General features: G+C 39.7%; 1 protein-coding gene across 1 annotated transcript; it reads right to left on the bottom strand.

The window, feature by feature from the left end:
- Window positions 1–6110: 6110 nt before the first annotated feature.
- Window positions 6111–9825, bottom strand: GHSR (growth hormone secretagogue receptor). Its single transcript, XM_059388054.1, has 3 exons — window positions 9743–9825; window positions 8586–9511; window positions 6111–6415 (listed from the first exon to the last, which is right to left on the bottom strand). The coding sequence occupies exons 2-3, from the start codon at window positions 9379–9381 to the stop codon at window positions 6111–6113; spliced, it is 1101 nt and encodes a 366-aa protein (XP_059244037.1). The 5' UTR covers window positions 9382–9511; window positions 9743–9825.
- Window positions 9826–18974: the final 9149 nt, after the last annotated feature.

Raw genomic sequence — 18974 nt, 5'->3', positions numbered from 1 at the left:
AAAATTTACATGTATTCGATGCATACAGTCAAACTATTCTTCAGGAGATGTGTATTGATTTATAATTATTTTGATGACCCCTTGAACGAAGCTGGCTATGGGATCGGGAATTGATGATGAACTATGAGTCAGGATCCAAGGAACAAGCCACATTGGAACACTAGCCTCAGAATGTGAGACCTGCCAAGTCCCAGGGAGGCCTGCTGACCTCTCCTCTTTTGACCTCAGGATACCTGCCACAGGAATAGATGTGACAGAAGGTGAGGGGCACTGGCTGGCACTGAATTCAAGGAGAGATGGACAGAAAGGATTGGAAGATATTGGAAAGGGCCTCAGCAGATCAGTAAAAGTAAATCCCATGTTGGATAAGTTTACTGTGTTAGTAATCACTGCCGAGTGTTATTTATACATTTTAATTTAGGTACTGCCTTAAAGTTGTAATGAACTCATGTTAATAGCATATACATATATGATTTTGTGGTATGTAGAATACATTGAAATTTCACACCCTGATTATCCTTTATTCACTTCGAATGTTCTTCTTAAGTAGAAATGATGGTGGCAATAGGTAGTAGGGTATTTGAAGGTCTTTTTAATCCACAAATTAAAGTTGGCCAATTTATTGGTCCTCCCATTTTAGTTTTCAATTTTATTGGTCCCTGGAATCCATATGCCTAGAAGCTAATGCCCAGGAGACATATAATCCAGTCTTTAAACCTTCATTTATCCAACCAACATTCAGTGAGTGGCTGACTACTGCATATAAGAGGTATAGGAATCCTTCCTTTGACTCAAAGAGCTTATGGTCTTTGGGTCCCATGTTGCAAACTGTCACACCATTGGCTCTGGGGGGTGACAGGTTGTCAGGGAAGAGAGGTGAAGAGGGCATGGGGTCACAGTCCCTCACAGGGTCCTTGACTTTTCTTAATATGGAAGCCACTTCTTCTTTTAGAAATTGCTTAACTCATTATTCAATATTGGAGCCCTTGGGGAAATAAAATTCACTGTAACAAACACCTCCGCACAGTGGCAGAATACATATTTCAGAAATTAAAAGACAAAATAGAACTGAATCTGGGAGAGAAGTAGAGCTGAAATATCCCAGGCACCAAGATTTATAACTGTGCATGGGAGAAATTTTCTATAGGCTTTAAAAATATATTTATTAAGCCATTGTTTGGTTTAAGACACCCAAATGAAGGAAAAACAGTGTTTAATTTCACAAAACATGACAACTATAAACCCTTTAACATTCACAAAAAACTTAAGTAAATAGGAATCACAAATCAAAATGTCATTAGTGACATTTATGACACATTGTAACAACACACATCAACAAAGATGTAAATTCTGTTATACCTAGAATAGAGCAGGTGTCTGAAATAGGAGACGATGCTATTTGGGTATGTTTATATGAGCAAGGGCTCTCCAGTAGGCTAAATCTGCAGTGCTCCAAGTGTTAGCTCTGAATGTTTTTGTGGTTTGAGCCAGAGAAATACTTGGATTGGAGATGTTAAAAATCATAGAAAATCTTTCAAATTGTTCTCTTCATACTGGGGGGAGAGGTTGGGCGTGGGGAGTCTTCTTTTGGGAGGAACATCTGTAAAGTTTCGGCAGAACCTCTGAGCAGTTACGTGAAGCAAGTTTTCTGGGGGCTTCACTGTTTTGCCAGTTTGGGGGTTAGTTGATAGCCCCTTTGTGTAATGAGTACACTATATCATAGCATAAAATAGTAACTGGAAATCTAGCAAATATCCACGCATCTGGAAGGGCCATAAACCAGGAAGCTTTTTTTTTTTTTTTTTTTTTTTTTAAAGGATGATAATTCTCTCAACCAATATGGCTAGCTTCCAACACCCAGCAAGAGTTTGCATTCAAGGGGTACCTGGGTGGCTCAGTGGGTTAAACCTCTGCCTTCGGCTCAGGTCATGATCTCAGGGTCCTGGGATGGAGCCCCACATCAGGCTCTCTGCTGAGCAGAGAGCCTGCTTCCTCCTCTCTCTCTGCTTGCCTCTCTGCCTACTTGTAATCTCTCTGTCAAATAAATAAATAAAATGTTTTAAAAAAAAGAGTTTGCATTTAAAAGGAAAAACACAAAATAAGCCTCATGCAAACTTTCTCCCTCACCTTTTCAAACTTTTTCTTGGCAATCATTTATTGCCAAGAATCAACATAACTGAATTCATTTAATATGAATAAATAAGTGAGCTGAAAGGGGCCAGTGCTCGCCACCAGCACATCGCTTTCTGCCTATTTTGACTGACAGTTCGTTCTCTAGATAAAAATTGTGTTATCAACTCACTGAATTAACATGGATTAATAATAATCTAGTTAAGTTATAACTGGAGAGATCCTGGCCGGTGTTGCAATTTAAATTGCAAAGAAATCAGAGGAGGATCATTGGATACACATTATTTTTATCTTTAATGATGTTGGTTACATTAGATACAGTGTTTCTGAAAGCAGAAAGCTCTATTCTACTCATTTAGACAATGTGAAAAAAAACTTTGATGTATGTATATATGTATGTCACATTTTAAAGATGTACATAGTGTTTTTTAAAAGATAAGTGAGTCTTTTCAGGCACCAGTCTTGCAAAAAATCTCACAGATTGTTTTTTTTTAACTATATATAAGTATATCAATAACTGAAAAGCAGCAAAAAAAAATTATAGCTAAATTTTAATGGTTTCAGCCTCTTAAGAAAAGCATTAGAGTGAAAAAGCTGGAGTTTCAGGTCAAATCCCATCACGATGACCTTCACTACAATAAGAAGTTGCCTATAAAGAATTGGTTTCCAAGTCTGACCAGTCACTGAAAGTGTTTCTAAATGTCATTGCCACAAAACTGTAACTTTAAATCATCCATGGCAAGAATGTTTTCTTTAAAGAAATTACTGAAAATTTCGTACTCATATAACAGTCACCTTGTATAATGAAAAAGACCCTACCCCTGATTCTGTGACCTGGGGTCAGGTGTGGTGGCAGATACCTCATTGCTGATATTACCAGGAAAATGGAAACATGAATTACAAGTGAAACCAATTCCTTTTCTTTCTTCACATTAACAAAGCAAGCTGTGAGTGTCTTTATCACTGGCAGACATGCTTATCACATCTACAAATTTGACTGGTTTGTATAGGAACAGCCCATTTTAAATTTATTCTAAGCCAAATACACAACAATACAGGGGAGATAAATAGGCAGCCCTTAAAATGCTAGAGCATCATTTGATCCATGGTCAACTGGAGATGTTTCTTTCATAGCCCAAAGTATTTATTATTACCTACTGCATCATAACACAGAAGTGATCATGAGCTCATTAAAGATAAAATCCTTGGCTGATTAGTCTCTAGAGCTTAGAACAGAGCAAGCAGATACTAACTGCTTGTGAAATGATGGAATTTCCTCCTTGTAAGTTCCTCTTTTCCCTGAGTCTTAAACATTTAGGATGACACAAAGATGTTACAAAGAATAAAAAGGCAATGATGGGAGGGCAAATTCAAGATCCATTTCTCTAAATATTATCTCTGAGTTCTCTCATCAATACCAGTAAAGGACATTGGTGTCCTTGCTATGCAAACTATGCCCCATAACTGATTTAGGCTGAGACTTTAGACCTGAACTCACCAGAAAGGGGAGACCATTGAATAGGCAGGCAACTAACTGAAAGTTAGGTTTGGTTTTCTCCAAAGCAACCAACTGTCTGATGGAAATCAAGCTTTCTTTGCTTATTTTCTCTCAGGTAGGATATACTTGTAAACAAAAACTCTTAGATTTCAGGAAAGTGAATTACCTCTTTGGGATTTGCTGGGCCATATTTAAGATAATAATGCTGAATGACCTAATTAGTACTTCACAGGCTTAAATGAATGGGAGCATTTTTTTAAATGTTGATGCTGGGACACCTGGGTGGCTCAGTGGGTTAAGCCTCTGCCTTCAGCTCAGGTCATGATCTCAGGGTCCTGGGATTGAGCCCTGTGTCAGGCTCTCTGTTCAGCGGGAGCCTGCTTCCTCCTCTCTCTCTCTCTGCCTACTTGTGATCTCTGTCTGTCAAATAAATAAATTAAATCTTTAAAAAAATGTTGATGCCTTTTCAAGAATTAACCGAGTAAACAATTTGCTAAAGTTCTGAATTTAGATTAACTGGATAGTGCAGTTTTAGTGACAAGAAGGATTTTGAACATACCTTCCCCCAGAAATCTTTCTAATTATGATTATGTTTTTCATTTTTCTAATATAGTCAATTATTTCTGCATAGTAATCTTTATTTTTGGTAGAGGAGAAAAATCATTCTTGGCAATAATCTCCCCAACTGGTTTATTCAGTTCCATAATTGAACCAATAACTTATGTAGGAATTCCTTGTCTGACTTAATAGTGTACAGGATTGTGAAGAAATTATTTTTAGAACAATATGCTTAATAATGCAAAAAGTTGACTATGGGAGGAGCAAGGTCAATAGGAAAGAAAATGTTAGTTTTATGACCAAAATGCTCAAAATTTAGTTGGAGGTGTCTAATCATTCAGAAGTATGATTCAGAAGGAGACTGGGTATATAAGTAAACATATCCATCAGATAAGCAGTGGGATGTAAATAGCAAAACTAATTTGGAGACAGGACATGGCATAGGCATTTTGAAATAAATGGCTATAATACCTTTAAAAGTTTTGAATATCAATAAGCAGTAGCATTTAAGGAATTCTGAACTCTTCACCATTTGAAAAATGTCTATGTTCACTAAGTTCTTGTAAGCTTTCCAGAGTAAGTTATAAATTATCCCTTTATTCACAAAGCAAAGCCTAATGGTTGGCTTAAGCATTTTTGTTAAGCCAAATAAGGCAGTTTGTGATTTTCTATAATTTTTATAAAGTCTCATTTCCTGAATATTAACACCTATAATTCAACCTAATTTAAAAATTCGTCTTGGGGTGCCTGGATAGCTCAGTGGGTTAAGCCTCTGCCTTCAGCTCAGGTCATGATCTCAGGGTCCTGGGATTGAGCCCCGCATCAGGCTCTTTGCTCAGTAGGGAGCCTGCTTCCCCCTCTGCCTCTGCCTGCCTCTCTGTGATCTCTGTGATCTCTCTCTCTGTCAAATCTTTAAAAAAAATTTGTCTTATATTTCATATCCATTTTCTTTGGAGCATGAAGAGCAGGGCATTTAGGTGTAATTTTGAGGATTTATTGCGCTAACATCCTACTACATTCACTATAAAGAACATTTCAGGGAATGAGTTTTATTTGTAAACATTTTTATAAGATTAACAATAATTTTACATATACTCTAGAACTACACTGTCCACTATGGTAACCATTAGTCGCATTTGGCTATTGAATACTTGAAAGGTGACTTGTGCAACTTGAAGAACTGAATTTTTTATTTTAACTCATTTTAAATGTAAAGAATTATAATAGTGATTTTAGTTATGGGGAAACTTTTAGGTGTGTTTAGAAACTTAGACTCATGAATCTACTTTCTCATCGGCAAATTTTACGAAACCTAAATCCATCAAGTATAAGTGGTGAAAACTTCAAATCCAAATAAGGTGTGCTGCAAAAATAAAGAACATTTCAGAGGCTCTGTACCCCCCAAAAAAAGAAGGTAAAATTCTCATTAATAAGCTTTATATTGACTACTTAAGTGCCTTGCATTATATTTCTCTTGGACAGCACTGATCTGGAGCTATATGAAAATTTCTAGTATTTAAAAGTTATGTTTTAAATGTTTTATTTTAATGTCATTCTCTTAATCAAAATTTGTTATCATTATGAAAAAGTAAATCAGATTTAGTATTTACTCAGTAAGAAGTGCCCTAATCATTCTCTCTGCCCATTCTCCTTTCTCCAAGTTGCAGAATCCTTGCTAGCACCAACAGCAGAATGCAAAATCATAAGACAGTGAATATGCAGAAATAGTATATGAGAGCACTGATGAGTGTGCAATCAATCCAACTGCTCACACACTACAAGTTCCATCTTTTCTTTCTTCCCAATTGTTTCCAGAGCTGTGTGTTCCTAATTCCAAAATTAACCTTCAACTTCTTCCCAAGTTCTGCTGTGCTATGGCTTCTGGTTTAGAATAAGCAATGACTTTGCTCAGCAATGTGCATGGTCATGTATTAATACTAGTTTCTGTCCAGGCCCGAGAGCTTTCATCCTTCAGAGTGGAGAGCTTCCTCTGGGAGAAGGGTTCAAATCCCAGAAGCTTGAACACCGCCACCCGGTACTTCTTGGACATGATGTTGTACAGAATGGGATTGATGGCAGCGCTGAGGTAGAAGAGGACAAAGGATACCAGATTGCAGTATTGGCTGATCTGCGCAATCTCCAAGGAGCCAGGCTCGAAGGACTTGGAAAATAAATATCGCCCTACATGGAAGGGCAGCCAGCAGAGGATGAAAGCAAACACCACGACAGCTAAAAGGACAACAGGAGAGAGAGTGTGAGCTCAAGAAATGTCATAGCAAGTCACATTCTATTTTGAAGCCATGGTTTTGTTTTATGTATAGTATCACCGTTGACTTCAGAGAAACATTATGTTCTGCTTGTCCCTATTTCTACTTTTTACCAAGATTGGGTCTGTCTGTACTAAGAGTTCATCCATTTTTATTGAGCTTCCTAATCATTTCTACTTAACAACTATTTGAGTGGTTTTTATGATGAGACTGACCTATTGACTCAACCATTTATTCACAATAGTCCCCATTTCACCTGTGCCAGATACTACCAAACAAATAGAAAGTACAGGGCCATACTCTGTGGGCACAGATTCCTTGTATATAATACAGACTAGTAAAATTAGGATCTTTAGGAAGGAGACCAGGACAACTGCTTTTCTCTTTTCTTTTTTCTTTTTAAAAGTTTCACGAAAGACTGAATATGCAGTCAGGATGGAGAGTCACTGAAATGCACGATACCTTGCCACCTACGGTAGACATAAGTAAGTTATAAAAGACCATAACACCCACTAATATTAATTATCATCCATCCGAGTCTTCATTTTACGCAGGGAAGAGAATTTTTGTCCAAGCCCTCTGAATTTCTAGATAAGTTTTTAAAATGCAGAAATCAAAGGAAAAATAACAGAAAATAATATTTCAGTCCTCGTACCATTTTAGCAATTCCCTTCATAAGGTCAAGGCAAAAGAAAATTAACATTGGTGTTGAGACACCAATGAGGACAATGAACAGCTTAAAAATAAAATTGGAGGAGATTATTAAACTTATTCTCAAAACTAAGTTGCATGGTAACAACTGTTGGCCACCGTAGCAACAGGAATATTAGAATTCCCAGGAGGGCACTAGCAGGTTTACAATCTTTTAGTCATGTTGTGAGAATCACTGGTCTAGCAAATAAAATTTTTTTTGCATTCTTTGAAAAAGCTGTATCACCTTAATAAACAAAATTCCAGGAGCTGTAAAATTACAAACACAAAAATCAACCTAGAACGACTTCTAAGAAGCACTAACTAAGCAAATAAATACAAAATGTTGGACTATAAGGAGGAATAATAAAATGTACAGAATCCGGCTTTGAAAAAGCCAATAGAATTAATGTTTTGCGTGGATGTGAACACATTTTGTATTACTTCACCTGTCCATTAAACTTGCGTAGCAAATATGCAGTACACTCCAGTTATGATGCTACGTGTTTTTTGAAGGACCATTTAGGGAGAGATAATAAGTCCCGTCAGCTTACAAAGTCTTTTTTTTTTTTTTTTTTTCCTCATGTTGGGAGAAGCCTACCTATCTCAGTTATCCTGTATTATCCTGGACTATCCTACAGGCAGAAACAGGGGGTCATGAAAACAAATGCAGACTCCAGCAGGGATTTGCCATTGACTTTCTTTCAAAGCTTTCTAAACAGCAGCAGGGTAAACAGAAGGAATGCAATTACCTGGGGAAAAATGCAGGTCAGAAAGCACACCACAATGCTGAGAGAAGGGTGAATCATCTTTGGCAGAATTATCACACTGATCATACCTTTGATTCAATTTATCACCAAATGCTTTCTAGATCCAATGGCTACTCCTCCCCCAAGCCCATGCCTGTTTTTGTCATGCAACTTAGGTATCCACAAATTGAGGCAGGAAGCTTAACCTCGCCTTTAACACTTAAAGACTACAGTAGACTTTTATGAAGTATCTCAGTTTTGAAGCAATGTCTCTGGGCTGATAGAACTCACTTACGGGAAATATAAAGGGGGGGGGCACCTTTCCCTGAAAAAGGAGAAATCAGAAGAAAAAGACACTAAGAAGTAGAGAGGAATAGAGAGTGAAAACAATGATAAAGGGGATGCGGGAAGACAGATAAAGACAGAAACAGCAACAAACAAATCAACAAAAACCAACACACACGCACACACACGCACACACACACACACACGGAGGGGGGGGGCGGGCATACACCACGGAGAAACTGAGAAACCAAAGAGCAAGCTCAAGACAGAAACTGAGGAAGACATGAAGATAGAGACCGAGAAGAACAGGGGAAGGAGGTAGAGGCTCAGGGAGAAAGGGAAGGGAGGGAAGGCGAAGGGAGAGGGGAGAACCTGGGAGAGCGCGGCCGAGGGCGCACTGAGACCCACCCAGCATTTTCACGGTTTGCTTGTGGTTCTGGTCCCTTAGCGAGGCGCCCACCGCCGCCTCGCCCCGCTTTCTTCGCCACAGCTTCCTGCCGATGAGGCTGTAGAGCACAGTGAGGCAGAAGACCGGCAGGAAGAAGAAGACGCTGGATACCCACACCATGACCGTGAGCAGTCCCGAGCGCACCGCGAACTCTGTGGCGCGACACTCGTTAGTGTCTCGAGGGTCGGTGCCGTTCTCGTGCTCCACCCCGACCAGCACGAAGATGGGCCCGGCGCTGCAGAAGGCCACGGCCCAGATGACCAGGATGACCAGCTTCACCCGGCCCTTGGTGACTACCACCTTGGCCCGCAGCGGGAAGCAGATGGCGAAGTAGCGCTCGACGCTCAGCGCGGTGATGGTGAGCACCGTGGCGTAGGTGCAGCTCTCGCTGACGAACTGGAAGAGTTTGCAGAGCAGGTCACCGAAGTTCCAGGGCCGGTACTGCCACAGGCGGACTAAGTCGAGGGGCATGCAGAGGAAGATAAGTAGGTCGGAGAAGGCCATGCTGGACAGGTAGAGGTTGGTGGTGGTGCGCAGCTCGCGGAAGCGCGACACCACCAGCATGGTGAGCAGGTTGCCCGCGATGCCCACCACAAAGAGTGCCACGCAGGTGGCGGTGACGCCGGCCAGCAGTGGCGCGGGGAAGAGCGGCAGGAGCTCGTCGGTCAGGGAGTCGTTGTCGGCGGGAGCGTCCCAGCCCAGGTCCCGCAGCGTGAGGTTGTACCCGGGCTCCTCGCTCGGCGTCGCGTTCCACATGCTGCCGCCTCGGCTTAACTGGCTCTGGGATACGACTGCGCTCAGAAGCTGGCCGCGGCTGGCCTCAGAAGGTCTCCTTAGGCGCGGGAGAGTGCGAACGAGGAGCCGCCGCTGGGTCGCAGGGAGGATGCTTGGAGAGGAAAGAGAGGGAAGTGAGAGGCAGAAGCTTAGGGAGAAAGTGAGATTGAGAGCTTGGGGCGAAAAGGGGGGGAAGGGAGGGACACACACACAGACACACACGCACACATGCACACGCACGCACTGGTGGTGAGGACAGTGTGACCCACCGGTCTTTCTGGCACCTCTGTTTTTCCCCATGATCTCACCCAAGCTAGCCCCTAGCTGGTCCGTACTCACGTACCTGTCACCGGGGCAGCCCCGCCAGTCCTGGCTCGCCTGCGCCTGCCTCTTGCTCCAACCGCAGCTCACAGTTCCTAAAGTGTCCTGGCGCGCGGAGGCCTCGGAGACCCCGCACTGCAAAATGAGAGAGAAAGGAGCTCTCTTTCCAGCTTTGAGCGCTGTCTGTTAGTGTGGTCCAGAAGGGCAGGTCACACCCGGAGGTGGGGGCGGGGATGGTGGGAGTGGCGGGGAGAACAAGGTCTTCGGTTGCCAGAACCCGAGTTCTTCCTCAAAAAGGAGTAAGAGTTGGTAATGGACCTGGTGGGAGAGGAAGCAACCATGCCCCACCCGACTTGCAGAAGGGCGAGAGGACGGGGAATAAAGGACCCAGTGTTTGTATGCTGACCTGAGATGAGACCGGTGCACACCTGGGAAGAACCTCGGGTAGTTCTAGAACCTTTGGTCTTTTTAATAAAGAGAAACAGGCTCAGAGTCGTGTGGCCACTTGTCCAAGGTCACACAGTTATTTGGGGGCTCAGGGACTAAACTTGGGTCTCCCTCCGGATTTGGACTTCTGAGAGTGAAGGGCAAGATAATGTGAATAAACTCTGTTCTGAATCCCAGCCCTTTGTACAGTCCTTCACCTCGGCGGTGGTAAGGGGTATGTTGTGTAAGAGATTATTTGCCTTCTGCAAATCTCCGGGTGGAGCAAGAAGGAGCAAAAGGAACGGGACCTGGTGGGAGAGTGTAGCAGGCAAAGCAGGAGGAGCACAGGCTGTGAGGCTGGCAGGTAGAGGGTGAGCAGTAAACATTTTTTTGAGGCATCACTGAGTTTTGTGTAGCTGTGTTCGCATCGGCAAGGTCAACAACCTTTTTATTTTAAACTGCGACGATGTTTTGAGGGCCACTGGGAGTGGGTGTCAAGTGACGGGGACACAGCTGGATCTCAATTAAAAAATATATGGGCTGCATTACTGTTATTGGGTTTGCTGTTGAAGGGCAGGATCTGTGCCCGGTGGAAATGCATCCGAGGCCACTGGCAAGGTGACGCCCCTGAGGGCGACCTGTATGTCCCCTGCCCGGAGCTAGGGAATCGACAGCCTAAGATCTGAGGCTAGCGTCTGCCAGGTTCTCACCAACCCGCTTGGTCTCTTCTGGCCCGGCATCTTGGCAAGAATCCAAGAGCGTGTTCAGCACCGCGGCCAGCGGCCGGTCCCTCCTTACATCTCTCCAGGACTCTGGTAGCTGCGGCCAAGACATCTCACCTCTTTCCACTTGCGCCTCAGCACGTCAGTCCTGCTCCACGCAGATTCCCGAGAAAAAGGCACATGAAGCGGCCGCGCCTACCGCACCTATTGTGCTCACCTGCGCCCGGCCTAAATGAGAATCCTTTCACTGTGTTAGAGAGGCTTTCCTGAAGCACTTTAGTGGATTTGCACATGACTTTGACAGATGTTTTACATCATATCTAGTCAATTGTTAATGCTTAGAAGTCCACAAAGATCTAAGTCTGGATATTTCCACACATACATGAAAGATTGCATGCATAGTGAGAGACTGCATGAAGGAGGTTTGACACAGGCAAGCTACCAGAGAACACACTGCGGAGGTGTGTTACAGATATTGTACTAAACCGACATTTAAAAAAATTTACTTCAAACTACTAGCTACTATCTTCAAAAAGATTACAACTAGGTCAGTCCACCAGCTACAGTCGACTTCAACACTTCCTACCCTCCATTATCAGTAGATCTATGTGCGCAGACAGATCTTTAGAAGGAGAAAATAGACTGGGATAAATAAAAATAGTGTAGGAAGTTACTGTCTAAGAATAAAAATCAGAAGAAGACGGTGGGGGCATATTTCTAGCCTATATAGGGCTGAAGCAATTGACGATAGATGGAGAAATCTTTTTCAAAAATCTATGGTGATAAATATTGGGCATGTTGACTAAAATAGCTAGCTGTTTAACTACACCCAATCATTTTCTAAAATACAGACAAATCTGGATTATGCAAAGAAGAAGAAACAAGGGATAATATTGAAATTGGTCCTTTCATTCACAACACATAATGTTATATAATAGATAAAATTGTCTATAAGTGTGTGCTAGGCAGGAGGAATAACAAAATAAATAACACCCAGACAGGTCTTGTATTTATTTACTTACAGTCTAGAGAGAAAAATATAGTTAAATGAGCAATTCCAGTACAGTCTGTACATGTATTTGAAGAAGCAGATACAACAAGCTCTGTTGAAATATGGAGAAACAACAAACTACAGAGAGATTTAGAGAAGGCTTCTTAGAGAAAGTGGTATCTGAGTGAGATCTTGAAAGTTGAGTTCTGGGGCACCTGGGGGGCTCAGTAAGTTAAGCATCTGCCTTCATCTCAGTTCATGATCCAGAAGAATGCCCAGATCGAGCACCCCATAAGGCTCCCTGCTTAGAGTAGAACCTGTTTCTCCCTCTGCCCCTTCACCCTGCTGGGTTTTCTCTCTCAAATAAATAAACTGAATCTAGAAAGAAAGAAGGATGAGGTTGAGTTTTGTCAGATTAAGCAAAATATGCTCAACTGTTCAGGCAAGGACACAAAGGCACATTGGAGCAAATAAGCCCAGCATCCTTGTCCTTTGAATGGTGTATTATCATGGATTTTTGGATTTTTCTTATAGTCAATGAATCAACCAATTATGGTTATTTCTTTTTTTCTTTTTGATGCCCCAATTCTCAAAATTTAAGTGAGTCATTTCAAAAGACTCTGGAACCTTTCAAGCTGGTCCCAGAGTCTTTTGAAATAACTCACTTAAATTTTGAGAAGTTCCTTGCTTTGTGGTACAATAAGATACCCCAGCCCACCTTATAAATACCCTACTCTAGATCTGGGCGTAGCTGTTTCTCCAAGAATTTCTGGTACCTTCTATTGGGGATTGGCATTTAGAGACCTAAATTTGGGCAGTAGGGGTGGTTATTGCCTCTGGAGTGTTTAGGGACCAAACCCTGCATGTGGACAGAGCTAAAATATGGTTTTTTTTTAATCGTGAGATGATAATGATGATGATACAGTAGAGGAATCAAAAGTGCCTTTATCAAGTGATTAAAATTAATACCACTCGTGTGATATTCTGGGAAGGACAGAAAGTCACTTATATAATATGCCAGGTAGGAATGTACAAGCTCAATCTAATCATAAGGTACAACAAACAAATTCAAACTGAGGAATATTCTATTCTAAAAATTCTTCCCAATAGTCAGTTTTTTACAAAACAAAGAAAGACTGAGAAAATATTCCAGACTGGGCACCCTGGGTGCCTCGGTTTGTTAGCATCTGCCTTCCACTTAGGTCATGATCCCAGGGTTCTGGGATCAAGCTCCGGGGAAAGGGGAAGCACTGATTCCCTGCTCAGTGGGGAGTCTGCTTTTCCATCTCCCTCTGCCCCTCTCCCTGCTTGTGCTTTTTCCCTGTCAAATAAATAAATAAAATCTTAAAAAAGAAAGAAAGAAAGAAAAGACGAAAGGAGACCAAAGAGGTGTAACCTCTGACTCTAATTCCTGATTCTAGACTGGATGCTAAGCCGGAGGGGTGAAAAACCTGCAGTGAAGGACAATATTGGGTCAATTGACAAACTTCAGAGTATTGCGTGTTGATTAAATAGAAGTATTGAATCCATGTCAAGTTTACTGAAGTTGGTAATTATGTGAAAGAAAATATCCTTGTTCTTAAAAATATACACTCAACCATAATTTGTATACATGCTTCTGAAAAATATATGTGTGTGTGTAGATAAATGGAGCAAATGATAAAGCAAATAGAGTGAAACATTAATAAAGAATTGAGAAATGGGTTAAAAGATTTTCTTTATACTATTCTTACAACTTTAATTTTGAAAATTTTCCATATAAAAATGAAGAAGTCATGTTTATATAGATACTTCAATTTCCAATTATTTACTCAATCTATTTGATTTTGTATTTACACTAACCATCCTGGTTTCTAACACCATAAGCATAATTATTTATTATAATATTCACTAAATTATTTCAAGTTGATAACATCAACATTACCACTAATAGTTAACTTGACAAATAAAGTTTGAGATTTTCTTTCAGTTTTCTTTGTCCTTGAAATATATCCCAAGTGTATATGGCTACTATGTTCTAGAATTACTTGAAATTATGCTTTTCTATGTGTGATTATGTTACTAATTTGACATATGGTTAGACTTATTTGTTCCATTTACTCTCAATTTTAGTATTATTATATTGTTTAAAGATTTTATTTATTTATTAGAGAGAGGAAGAGAGAGAATGAGCAGGGAAAGGGACAAAGGGAGAGGGAGAAACAGACTCTCATGCTGAGCAGGAAGCCTAATGTGGGGTTCAATCCCAGGACTCTGGGATGATGACCTGAACCAAAGGCAGACAATCACCTGAACCACTCAGGCACTCAATTTTAATACTATTTTAAAATTAAAATTTATTTTTTTAAAGTAAACCCTACACCCAATGTGGGGCTCAGAACTCACAACTCAGAGATCAAGAGCCTCATGCTCTACTAACTGAGCCAGCCAGGTGCCCTAAATTTCATTTTTTAATATGTAAAATGTTTATATGATTTGACAGTTAAAACTTTAAAATGAAGCATGGTCCTAAATTTAAAACTTCAAACCAAAGAATATTCAGGAAAACATTACTTATTTTCCATATTCCCCAATAGACACCATTTAAAAAATTTAGCTTCTTGTCTTATGTGTGTTTCTCTGTGTGTGTATGTGTGTGTAGCCTGCATAAAAGTTATTATGCTATATACGCTGTTTACTATCATGATTTTTTAAGATATTTTATTTATTCATTTGAGAGAGACAGAGAGAGACAGGGAGAGCGTAAGCTGGGAAAGAGGCAGAGGGAGAGGGAAAAGCAGACTCCTCACTGACCTGGGGGCCTGACATGGAGCTTGATCCAAGGACCTGGAGATCATGACCTGAGCTAAAGGCAGATGCTTAGCCATCTGAGCCACCCAGGTGCTCCATACTATCTTGATTTATTATCATAACAGTACATCCTAGATTTCTCTCATATAAATACTTTTTAAAGTGGGTTTATAGTACCACATCTTGAGAAAGTTACAGAGTTTCTATTATGGAGATGTGCTTTACTTCAATTCTTCTAGTGTTTTACTGTTTTTATTTGTTTGTATGTTTCAATAGTCTTTTATGGTTATAAATAATGTTGCATATGTCATTTTTATGTCTACATGTATATTACAGAATGATATAAAATAAAATTACAGTTTAATAAAAGAAGAAATGGACCATGTAATTCACTGAATAGCACAAATAAAGAAAGCATAAAAAGGCAGTATATAGTGTCCGAGTATTGATTCAGAGCTCTGAAAACCCATATGGAAATTTAGTATAAAATAACAAGTATAACACGACATTTTTAAAAGTGGGATTGCTGAATCAAAGAATAAAAGTATCTATATTCTGGTTATACAGTAGCCCCCATTATACATTCCAAGACCCCTAGGGGATACCTGAAAGCGGGGATAGTATTGAGCTGTATATATACTATGTTTTATTCTACACATACCTAAGATAAACTTCAGTTCATACATTAAGCACAGTAAAAGATTAACAATTACTGCTAATCAAATGAGGCAATTATAATAATATACTGTAATAAAAATTATATGTATGCTGTCTATTTCAAAATATTTTATTAAACTTCTCTCTCTTCTTGGGATGAGGTGAGATGATAAAATGCCAGTATGATAAGGTGAATGAGGTGGCCATTGTGACACAGCATTAGGCTACTGTTGACCTTCTGCCTACACCCAAAAGAAGGATCATGTGCTATGGACTGCAGTTCATCGTGGGTGACTGAAACCACAGGAGATGACACTGTCACCTGGGGGAATACTGTAGATCGCCACGTTTCTTTCCATGAGGTTATACTAAATTGTGTCTCCATTAATATTGAGTAAGAGTACTTGGTTTCTCCCAACCTCTACAACAGTTTTAGCAGCTCTTAGATTTTTGCCAATTTGTTGAAAGAGAAATGGTTTCTCAGTGTGTTTTTAATTTATATTCTTTTCATTAGAAGTGAGGTGAAACATCTTTTAATATGTTTAAGGGCTATATGCCTTTCTTTTTGTATGAGATTCAGGCTATGACTTTTGCTCATTTTTCTATTGGGTTGCTGTTTTATTTGGGGCCTCTGGATAGTGCAGTCTGTTGAGTGTGGGACTCTTGATTTCTGCTCAGGTCATGATCTCAAGGTTGTGAGACTGAGCCTTCAGTAGGGTTCCTCACTGGGTATGGAGACTGCTTAAGATTCTCTCCCTCCCTGTGTGCCCCTGCTCTGCCCCTCTCCTTCTCTAAATAAATTAAATTAAATTAAATTAAATAGATTTTTAGGGGCTCTTTTTGTATTAGGGAGACATCTCTTTGAAATAATAAAAATTGAAAATATTTTCTTCAGTCATTCATTTGTCTTTTAATATTGCTTATGGGATTTTTACTTTGACATTCAAAAGTTTAAAATTTTGATATCATCAAGCTTGTCAGTCTTTTTTATTGCTTTTTTTTATTGCTCCTGGATTTTGAATTATATTTATAAAAACTTTACTCATTGCCAAGTTGTGAAGGAATTCATCCATGTTTTCTTCTATTATTTTGTGCTTTTGTTTTTTAACACTTGTATTTCTGATCCACTTGCAATTTATCCTGGAACATGAAGCAATATATGGATCCAATTTTATCTTTTCCAAATGATTATCCAGTTGTTTCAACATTGGTTATTAAAATGTCCACTTTTCCTTAATCATTTGAGTGATTCCTTTATCTCATATAAAATATCTGTATTTTCAGGGTCAAGATTCAACACCTGGACACTTATACTGCCTTTCCAAACTTTATTTGTGCTTTTCAATAAATTATGTCCTGCCCTGTGTCATTTCTTCTTTTGGTGAACTGGAATTGTATATTTTTCTTGAACATTTTGCTTGATTATATCTTATTTCCTGTACTAATTGGAACTAGAATTGGCTACATCAGGGAAAGAGAGAGACTGAAACATGATTCAAGTTCATGGATTTATTTTTTTTTTCTATTAGAAATTAGAATATAGAATGTGCACGGCTAGTATGATGTGATTGGGAAGAGTGCTCCTTCTGCTTTTCTGCTCTATCATATTTTGTGAGTGGCTTTCAGTATCAAAATTGCTTCATGATCCGAGATTGCAGCTGGAACTATAGCCATTCAAATGATTTCTAGGCAATAAGAAGTGGAAGAGGAGAGGAAAATGGTTTACTTAGAAGGCCAACTCAAAAAACTCCCACTTGTATCACATTGGCTAAATCCTCTTCAGGAGAGCCTGGAAAATATCCATTTATAGTAGGACATATTATCACTCCCAAGGTTCTAGATTTGGGTAAGCAATTTGCATGCAATCTCTGTCATATTTCCCAGCCAGATTGTAATTTCAGAACAAAAATATTTCTTTCCTTAAATGGCCCATAAAACTTAAGTATATAGTGTCTTATATGTAGAAGATCATTTAAAATAAACATTTACTGACTTGATTAAATTTATATTTCATTTGAAATCATATATATATAAACACCGGACACATAAGAAGGCTTCTATAGAAATTTAAGTGTTACCTTGTACCTTCAATAAAATATATAATTTTTTTTCACATTTCATTCAAGCTTTGTGTGCAATGTAGTAATATATTTGGCTTTGTCACTTTTACTTTTTCTATCACATCATGTAGCCTCATTAAAGGAATATCATGCACATATTTCAGACTAAGAAATGCACTCTTTTCAAATAAGCAAACTGTAATAATTGAGATTTAATATCAAGTACATCAGTAGAGGAGAAAAATTACATTTCAACAAAAAAATTAACCTTAGCATCCAGGCACCTAAAAAGCATTTTCTAGCTATTAAATGAGATACATTATCATGAAGGATCACTGTGAATAATTAAATAATTATGCATTTTAGAAATTCATCTAAAAATATTTATGCTTTTCTGATTATTGAAGTAACATATACTGCTTCAGAAAGTTAGAGAAGCTTACTAGAAATTTAAAAAGGCAACTTACGAAAGGAGTTGGATTTACTAGTATGGAGTTCAGAGCTGGAGATAGAAATCTGGGAATAGTCAGCAGCAGGTAGAATTTAAATTTAGGATACCAGATGAGATAACCTAGGGAGTGATCAGCTAGAAAAGAGAAGAGGTTTAAGAGTCTTGAGATTTGGAGCCCTTAAAAATTTAGAGATGGGACTAACATGAGGAGGAACTAGCAAAACATACTCATTAGTAGTCAGTAGAATAGAATTACAAATTTGGAGGATGTGATGTTCTAGAAGACAAATGAAGAAAGTATATCCAGGAAGAAGGAGTGATCAATTGTATCTGATACCTCTATGGGTGAAGTAAGATGAGAATTGATCATTGTATTTAACAACATGGAGGAAGTCATTAATTGGTGATCCTGATGCCATGTTGAGGATGAACCTATTTAGTTCAAGTAAGCATAGGAGAAAATACTTTGGAGACAGTGAGTATAGTTTCCAAAGAGTTTTATTATAAAGGAAAGGAAGCCAAAGGAGTGGTAGGTAAAGGAGGATGTGGTCCAGGGAATTTCTTTTTAAAGCAGTGAACAATAATAGTAGTTTGTGTGCTGTTGAGAATAATATGCTCCAAAGGGGGAACTTGAAAGTGTGATAAAATATGAAGTGGGGGGGGGGAGGATGGCTAGAGTGGTATTTCTAAGAAAAGTTGGACCTAGTAAGGACTGAGCAAAAGGGATGGCTTTAGTGGAAGTGTGGGTTAGTTCATTCCCAGGACAGGAGAGAATACAGAATATCTGAGCACAGATGTAGGAGGGTAGGTAGGTGTGCAAGGTGAGACTCGTGGGAATTCTTTGACAGCTTCATTTCTTCAGCAATATAGAAAGCAAGGGCATCAGTGGATAATGGGTGGGGAAGGTGGTAGTGGAGGATGGAGGAAAGAGATGCAACTATGCAATAGTCGTCTATGAAAGTGGGAAAGTGAACTCATGAGGGTGATATCATCTTATTTCTGGGCAGCAGGAAGGGCCCACTTGAGGTTAATGATGATGAATTTAAAATGACACCCATTGGGGCGCCTGGGTGGCTCAGTGGTTTGGGCTGCTGCCTTCGGCTCGGGTCATGATCTCAGGGTCCTGGGATCGAGCCCCGCATCGGGCTCTCTGCTCC

The sequence above is a fragment of the Mustela nigripes genome, chromosome 2, assembly GCF_022355385.1.
Source record: "Mustela nigripes isolate SB6536 chromosome 2, MUSNIG.SB6536, whole genome shotgun sequence".
In the NCBI taxonomy this organism is placed as follows: Eukaryota; Metazoa; Chordata; class Mammalia; order Carnivora; family Mustelidae; genus Mustela; species Mustela nigripes.
Note: the sequence above shows the minus strand (reverse complement) of the source record. Positions and strands in the feature narration are given on the sequence as shown.

What these genes read in the sequence shown, in the direction of transcription:
- GHSR (XM_059388054.1), bottom strand. Translation starts at nt 9,381, where the DNA reads ATGTGGAACGCGACGCCGAGCGAGGAGCCCGGGTACAACCTCACGCTG. An exon ending in GCAAACCGTGAAAATGCTGG is followed by an intron (nt 6,416 to 8,585) that starts GTGGGTCTCAGT and finishes TTGTCCTTTTAG; the next exon opens with CTGTCGTGGTGTTTGCTTTC.